The sequence below is a fragment of the Parasteatoda tepidariorum genome, chromosome 7, assembly GCF_043381705.1.
Source record: "Parasteatoda tepidariorum isolate YZ-2023 chromosome 7, CAS_Ptep_4.0, whole genome shotgun sequence".
Lineage (NCBI taxonomy): Eukaryota > Metazoa > Arthropoda > Arachnida > Araneae > Theridiidae > Parasteatoda > Parasteatoda tepidariorum.
In genome coordinates, this window is record NC_092210.1 from 81,693,995 (window position 1) to 81,702,831 (window position 8,837).

At 30.2% G+C, this 8,837-nt stretch overlaps 2 protein-coding genes across 3 annotated transcripts in view; one reads left to right on the forward strand and one right to left on the reverse strand.

The window, feature by feature from the left end:
* LOC139426078 (QRFP-like peptide receptor) overlaps positions 1-8,837 on the reverse strand; it is a 222,398-nt gene that overhangs the window by 31,315 nt on the left and 182,246 nt on the right. The window lies entirely within an intron of this gene.
* Positions 1,549-8,837, forward strand: part of LOC122271348 (uncharacterized) — an 8,400-nt gene continuing 1,111 nt past the window's right edge. Inside the window, exons 1-3 of the mRNA XM_043052299.2 lie at positions 1,549-1,716; positions 2,986-3,113; positions 5,974-6,705. Of these exons, the coding sequence (XP_042908233.1) occupies positions 1,655-1,716; positions 2,986-3,113; positions 5,974-6,705 (922 nt within the window). The 5' untranslated portion in view covers positions 1,549-1,654. The remainder of the gene's footprint in view (positions 1,717-2,985; positions 3,114-5,973; positions 6,706-8,837) is intronic.

An 8,837-nucleotide genomic window follows, 5' to 3' on the forward strand; every position in this document is an offset into this window, starting at 1 on the left:
TGACTAAACTCTATCAAAACTAAAAAAAGAAAAAAAAATCAAAAGTATGCACAGTATTGATTTGTAGTGGAAATTTATAGCATTAACTATTTGTAAATTTTTTTAGAGTACAACATAAAGGATACGAAATTTGTGAAAAAAATGGTACATGGTAGAAGTTTGTCAATAATTTTTCTGTCATCCAAAAACTTATTGGCTTCTAATCACTTTTTTGGCTGGAAGCCTTAAGTACAGTTATGAATTTATTTCTGCATTTTATTAAATCAATTTTATCACAAAAAATTGAAATAATATTCAATTATAAGGTTTGTCAAATACAAGATTCATCAGAGCTGAATTTTTTTATAGGTGTCAGTTCTAGGTAAAGGGAAATTAATATTTCTGAAAAATGCTAAAAATGCAAGTTTTACAGTTTCACATTCACAGTTTCACTTACAGTTTTCGTACACATGTATTTTGACGAAAATAAAATATTTATTTATATTTTGACTCTTAATATTTTTGATTGTCTTAGTTGGTAAACATTTTAACAATTAAGTGTTTTGTTAAGTTTTGTCAAACAAATTGGCTTTGATTGTATTTGATACAAGCCCGGAAATCTAAGAAGCTGATTCTAAAATTTTTAAAATGATATTCGAAAACTCAAAGTTTTATCCTTCTAATTTAATATTTCGAGAACAAAAAATTTCCTGTCAGAGTTTTTTTAACGGAAATACTTTTTCTTTAAATAATTAAAAAAGTAAAACGGTGAGTTTTCAAATTTCTTTTAGAAATTATGATACCACTTTTCTTGTGTGCTCGGAATTCTGGTCATCTCAATTGAAAGCCAACACTGAAGGAAATGAGAATGTTTCCAAATAGTTAGCCATTTTTCTAAAATTCAAACCGTCAAACAGGAACTAATTTATATTTATATTTAAAATAATATAATGAATACCAAATTAGTATTGAATTGAAGTTACTTTGCTGTAAATTAAAAAACATTCATTTTAAAATTATTTTTGCATTAAAAGCACTTTAGAGTTACAAAAAACTGCACGAAGAATTTTTTTTTAAATTTTCTATTCTGTTTAAAAACTAGGAAGATATGCTAAAATTCTTTTAGAATGAAAGCCAACATACATAAATTCGTTTAAAATTTGAAATTCACTCGAAATTTCAATATTTCGTGGAAAGTTATTGTTTCTTAACAGTTCCTGGAAAAAGATTTCCTTATGTTTCATCTTATTATTGTTTGTCTGGCATTCAATGAATTAGAGGTCCCTATCAGCTTATTTCTGACGTCTGATGTTTTGAATATTATAAACAAAAGCTTAAAAAATGACAAGATGTAACAAAATAGAGTTGAAAAAAATGCACATCGAGGGAAAAACAATAAACTTACTTTCGACATGTGAAGCATTTACAAAACTCTTCCCGTGTTTATTGTTTACAAACAAGGCTGGTTCTAAAAGAAATAGCTGATGATGCGAATTTATTCGTAAAATCAGGTTTATATTTTGTAAACGATTAATATTCAGGAGTTTGTACGTTATATAAGGAACTAGGAAGTTATTCCGTCATTTATTAGAGCGACAATCGCGTTTCATCTGGCCCAACTTTTGGGCAAACTTATTTTATTTCAGATGGCTTTCTAATTTTAGAAGACAGGAAAATGAGGCTTAAATTTATATCTTGCCTCTTGGCCTGCTTGTGCCTTTTTAGTGGCACACAAGGGTAAGTTTTTTTTTGGCATCTTATATAATTTTTTTATTTTTAAATCAGATACACTACGTACGATATCTTGCTTTACAGTATCCTTTGTTATTAAAAAATAGCAATTGTTTTCAACTTTTCATAAATTCTTCATAAAATATTAGAAAATTATAGTTTATTCTTTTAACTATCGTAAGTTGGGGAGATTTTTACCCACCAGTTAGTCAAAGAGGAAAATGAAGCTCTACTGTTGGATTCTGATTAGGATAACTGATTGCTTATAGTTGGATATTTTCATAACCAAAGGTCTTTTATGCTTCTGCCCATGCGCCAAGTTTGCTTCGATGTAATCAGAATAGGGAATAGATGATAATGGATTGTTTACCTTTTTTTGCGTTGCTCCAATGTACCTTTGAACTCCAGAAAAGAGCACATATCAGCGAATTAGGCAGGCCACTCACGGAGGAAGCAAGTGGTAGGAAAGACGCATACAGGCAACTAATTACTATACTTTTGCATTAGGATGAGCAAAGGTGATGTGCGCTTGCTAATACAAGAGTATGATAATATGCCTCTCGTGTGCCTCTTACTTATCGCTCGCTCCCTCAGTGTGTGGCCTGCCTTGCATTGTTTCGAAGTAAAACCGTTACGTAGTGTTGTAGATTTTACTTACAGTACTGCATTTTTGATATTGCTTACAAATTTTGAGTAATTCAGTAGGTTTTTCATACACTTTCAATTGTAATAGATGATTTTTGGGGAGATAGCGGAGAAAGAATTATAAGCTTGAATTTTTAGAAGTTTCAAACGGATATTAGTCAAACAAAAAATAAAAAGTACCCTTTACAGTTCCACACTGGGGTTAAATTGCATCGCCATTGATGCATCCAGGATTTACCGCCAAAAAGAATATAATGAGATTAAGCTTATTATGAGACTATTTAAATATTAGGTTTAAATTCTCTATCTAAATAGGCGTGAAGAGTGTTTAAAATAACTTGCAATAACTTTCTAAGATTTCTAAAGTTCACATCTGTCAAAACACTCTCTTACAAAACAGTCAGTTTTGCAAACAAAATTCCTAGATTTGTAACTTTCACATTTGCCTAATCCCGCAAGAATAAAAAAAGAAGTGTGAATTCTGCAAACGAAATTATTTGCAAAGCGGAAACCGTTAGTTCTTTAATCGAATCACGAGATCTTCAGATCTCAATTTTTTTTTATTTGAGAAATACGTAATGCACTGAGTAATTTCACTCTGTTGATATCAACTTACAATAAATTTTTCAGATTATCGACGAAAGTGCTTGATGACGACATCAAAGATGCAAAGATCAAGGATAACGAAATTTCTATAGATAGTAGTACTATGGAGTCTACGACTTCTGAAATAAGTATTACAACAAAAAATGATAATGGTAAGAACTCGTATTTTTTCACATCAAATTTTGCTTCATAAATTTAAAAGAGAGAATGCCCATTTTTAGCATAATTTTAGGTAGTTCAAAAAAATTGAGTTTTCTACATAAGTGCTGAAATTCCATACATTTGAACAATGTTAGTTAAGGTTGTACTTCAAAGTATCTAACGTCATATTTTGGTAATAATAGTCTATTTTTATATCCAAGGCTCCTATACTATCGGAGCTGACCTATCAAGCAATATTGGAGCAAACAAGTTCGCAAGTTAACGTTATGTTAGTATTAGTTATGTTATGTGCTTATGTTAGCTCTTTTTACTCCCAAAATGAATGATAAGTCAGCCTGTCTAATTCAGGGGCTCTATTTATAACTGTTGGGATAACAATTAATTCATAACTGTTAAAGTTTTGCTGATCATTAAGCTGTGCTATTTATGTTAATCATGAAAATGATGCTCAGTGTATTCTAAAAAAATGTCACAGCTTTTTTTAAAAAATTAGGTACCGATTGTTATTCTACTTAATTTCTCCAACGCTGCCCTGAGTTTAAAAGTGGCTCTTACATATTTTTTTATCAAAAAAATAAAAATTAATGAATTATTTTTGAAATATCCATGATAGGGCTGTGGGGGCTCGAATAAAGCACACGCATTTCACTGAAGTGACGGGTTCGAAACCAGACAATGGTAGGTCTATAAGAACTCCGCACCCGGTTCCCACCGGCCACAGTGCTGACGTACGAAATATCCTCAAGGGTAGACGGAAAGTCCCCCAGACGTCAGGCTAGCAGTGAGAGGTTTTCGTCGTTTTCCTGCAATTGCGCAAATGCGGATTAATTTCATCAAAAAGTCCGAGGCGAACTGAAATTTCTTCCAATCATTAATCCAGTAGTTCTCTTGTCTTCTGGATTGGGTCAAAAATTATAAGGCTACGGAGTTGAATATTGGTAGTTGTAAACTAAAAATTGGGTCGGCTGCTCCGGTTATAAATAAATTATCCATACGAAATTTTTCTTCTTCTTGTAACCCGTCAAATTCAAAAATTTTTCATAAATGCTTGTTTTTATAAATTTTTATTATTTTATTTAATATGGGGAAAAAGGAGTACAGATTTTTACACAGTTTTAAACGATTAAATACAAAATTTGAGTGAAACGGTTGAATAGTTAGTTCTGCTAATTAACATTAGATTGAGTTAGCATTTCTTACAAAATTCGTATTTTAAAAGTTCCATTTCTCAAGCACTATTCGACCGATTTTGTTTTAATTTCATATTTTGTCATTTGCAGTCGAATAGTTTAAAATGTAAAAATTGCGAATCTTTAATTATTTCATTTCTAAAGATTTTAAACAATTATCAACAAAATACTAAATAATAATAATAAACTGATAATAATAAAGTAATAATAATGATATAATAATAATAAAATAACAAAGGTTGCCCCCAATTTAATCAAAAATCAAAGCCGTTTAAAAAAAGCATGTTTATTCAGAGAAAGAACGTTTTTATGTCTGATTTTGTAGCAGAATGATAGTTTTCACTAACTACTTAGCATATTTTAGTTCGACCATTTGAATTATTATGATCGGCACTTAGTTCGTGAAAATCCGACCACTAGAATAAAAATTATTCAGGGTCATTCTTCCTTATTTAGAGCATTGTTTATAAATAAATAACTTGGTTGGCAAGTGACATTTGAGTAACTAGTTTCAAATCGTTCACACTTTTTACACCTACAATTTGTTAAATAAATTTGTTGTTCCTATAGAAAGTGTGGATAATTTAAAATTCATAATTTGCAAATTCTAATTGTCAGAATCAATTCTGATGACAAGATGAATAAATAAAAGATTCATTCATGATGATCTTAGGGGCCGTTCAAAAAGTGGGTACATCCCGAAGGGGAGGGGATTTGCTATTTTATACGGTTTTGTACGATGAGGAGAGGGGGTATTATACAAAGTACGTACATTATAAGCATACACCAAATTTAAATTTAACTTTTTCCTACACATGTATTATACATATGTAACAATAATATGTATGTAACATTATACATAATAAATATTTAATTTCATTTAAAACATAATTATTTTAATTTTTATGAAAAAGGGGGGTAGACAAATAAAATGTACGTACTCAAAGGGGGGGGGGGGGGGGTTAAAATTTCTCCATTTTTCTGTACGTACTTTTTGAACGGCCCCTTAGGTATCCATTAAAATAGAAAACAATCTATCAGTTTGTGAGAAAATAACTTCTCTGATTGAAGAACATAGTGGAAGAACCGGGCTAAGTAACGTTATTAGTTAATTTTTCTTTGATTTCAGTTTTTAAAATGATATTCTGAGATTAAAGCATTGTTAATAAGAAATAAGGATTATTAATTCCGAAGTTTTGTGTTATTAATCTACTAATTATTATATTTATGGAATATTTTTTAGAACTGAAGTATTACTATTAAGTTTAAATTTAGTTTTTACTTAATAAAGAAATTTCTAAACTATTCACATCATCATGAAATTTCGAAATAATTGAATCAAATGCTTTAGATATCAGATAAAGTTACATAAATTATAAAAATCTGTCAAACCCGATTCCAATATTTCGTAGAAAAACTTAGTTTGGTCGTTAGGTCTCATTTCTAGGTTTTTTATGGGTAAAATGTAATTTTGATGGCGATTTTATTTTTTATTCACACCCTGCTGCGTTGTTTTACGTCATTGCAAAGTCACATGCTATTGGAATCAGTAAAACATGTCAAACAAACTATCTATAACTTTATTAAATTCAGTTTTTAAACCTTGTTGAAAGTTCCTAAATTATGAATGAATTGAGAAAGAGATTTTAATTTTTTTTAGCAACTCCTAAAACTACAGAAATCATAGATTTAGATTTCATTAATGGAACGTCTGCTGTATCAGATAACTTAATCGGAAAAGACCGTCAAAGAAGACAATATCCTCCATACATATATGTACTACCCTTAGCATCTTATGGTCCTCCTCCCCCATATGCACCGCCACCTCCTCCCAAGCCATACGTTCCAGCAGCACCACCACCTTATGTTCCTCCAGCGCTACCTTATGTAGCACCACCACCTCCTCCCAAACCATATGTTCCACCAGCACCACCACCTTATGTACCTCCAGCACCACCTTATGTACCACCACCACCTCCTCCACCGCCACCTCCACCCAAACCATATGTTCCACCAGCACCACCACCTTATGTGCCTCCAGCGCCACCTTATGTACCACCACCACCTCCTCCACCGCCACCTCCTCCCAAACCATATGTTCCACCAGCACCACCACCTTATGTGCCACCAGCGCCACCTTATGTACCACCACCACCTCCGCCTCAGACATATATAGCTCCACCTAAGCCATATATACCTCCACCTAAGCCATATGTACCTCCACCTAAACCATATATACATCCACCAGTTGCACCGTATGTAGCTCCTCCACCTCCTATTCCATATGTCCAACCTCCACCTCCGCCTACGTGCCCTGCTCCACCACCAACTTGTCCAGCCTGTTTATATGCTTTAAGTCAATTGCCTGCTGATATATGTCCATTTGCCGTGGGTAAGCTTTCATGGTTATTAAATAATAAACTTTTCTTCACTCATAATATGTCTGAATATCTGTTATGAGAACGTGAGCAGTAATTTTCATTATTGCTTTTTTTTTCTCTGCTGAAATTTAAAAATATATTATGTCTTTTTATTATTCATTTTTGTTCCATCGTATGGAATAGTTGAAGTCAAATATAAAAATAAATAAATAAATAAATAAATAAATAAATAAATAAATAAATAAAAAAAAATTACAGAAAAATCTTTATTTAAATCAGATACAGCTGTCTGACGTAAGTAAATTAAAAACAAAAATGATGAAATGAAAGAATGGTTTTTAAAATTCACGTTAATAAATTAAAATAGCTATGTAGTGTAGCTTTGTCATAATATTAACAATCCCACAAAAAATTCAATTTTTAAATAATTTAGCAAACTAACTGGATAATACGAAAATATACTTTCGAGAAGGACTCAAAACAATTAAAAAATGAATACTTTATATCGAACTGTTAACATTAAATATTAAAATAGAAATTTTAAAACAGCGTTTCCCAACCCTTTAAGTTATGTGAATCATCAATTTTGGAAAATAAAAACTTTGAGGCTAACTTTTTATTAGATATAAAATTAAATAGCATACATATAAAAAGACATCAATTATATTCTTACGACGATATTTATATTAAAATAGTTAAAAACTTGAAACAGAAAAATAAAAAAATTAAAATGTCCCTTTTCCAAAATTTTAGACAAAACAGAAAATAAATTCAGATATTTAACAAGTAACGACGAAGAAAGCTGTAAACTTTTCAGCTTTCATTATGAATCCTGGGTGTTACTTTTAAATTTTATTCACAATGAAAGCAGTCCACGTATGAAGAAATTTTTGGAAAGATTAGTGAAGATGTCTATTTCAGAAATCTTAGCTTAAGTAAATTACTCAAAGCTAGATATTTGCTGAGTTAAGTTCCACGGTAAGAGCTATAAGCCATGATAATGGTGATGAAAGAAGACTTTTAGAGAAATTATAAAAATTAAAAATCAGCTTTGTACCAAAATCCTTCAATAAATGGAATCAAAGATTAAATGGGCCATAAAGTTTCTAAAGATACCATACATAGACAAAATCATGAAACCAGATGCTGTAAGGTGGCCTGAATTACTATTATTGAACTACGTCATAAAACTTTAGTGGCAGTTGAAACTGGTTTAAAATTTAAATATTAATTAATTTATTTTTGCTGTAATTTTTTTGTTTACCATAGTATATTTTTCTATTAATTACATATTCAATAAAATTATTGGAAAAAATGCAAATAATTTTAGAGTTAACAGAAAACTTTTATGTATTCTTAAACTGTTTTGCGGTGCACCGTATCAGAATGACCCATAGATATGCTATTTAAAATATTGCTTTTCGCTCCCGACGAAATAATAATAATAAAAAAAACATTGTTCAAAGCTCAACTTGAATCGGACAATTACAAAACGACCCACAATCGGTTTAAAGCTCAAATAGTTTCTGAAAAATTTTAAAATTATAATTTTTAAAAATATTTTACACAGTTTTAATAAGAAAACCAAGATGAAAAAGTTTTTTAATGAAAAAAATGAACTGATAGTTTTAAGCAGTAATTAAGTGTCTTTGACTTTGTTTAGCAACAATCTGTTAAATATATAGTTTTTTATTTTCATGTTTTCAGAGAATAAAATTATATTCTCGTATTAGTATTGTGCAAACAATGATTCACAAATGTTGCTCATGTTCACACATTCTATTGTAATTTTGTAGAAAATATTATCTTCACAAATTGTCACAAAAAAAATTTGGAAGTGGAAAATTTTTAGCAATTTTTTGTTGCATGATTTAAAAAAGAAAAAAAAGTTTAGAGAAAAAAAACTTAGTTCAAAATATAACTCGTTCGATGATTTATTTCTTTTTCATCTTTGTGTGCTGCCAACATAACATTAGTGAGATTTGTCACTTAACCAAACTTCAACGGAAAAACATAAAAAGTCACAGAGAGAAAAATTCTAAAATAAAAGTCACGAATTAATAAAAGTTACGAATAAAAATCATTAACAATAAAAATTTTTCAGAAAATAAAATAACAACAGAATATATATAAATATATTATG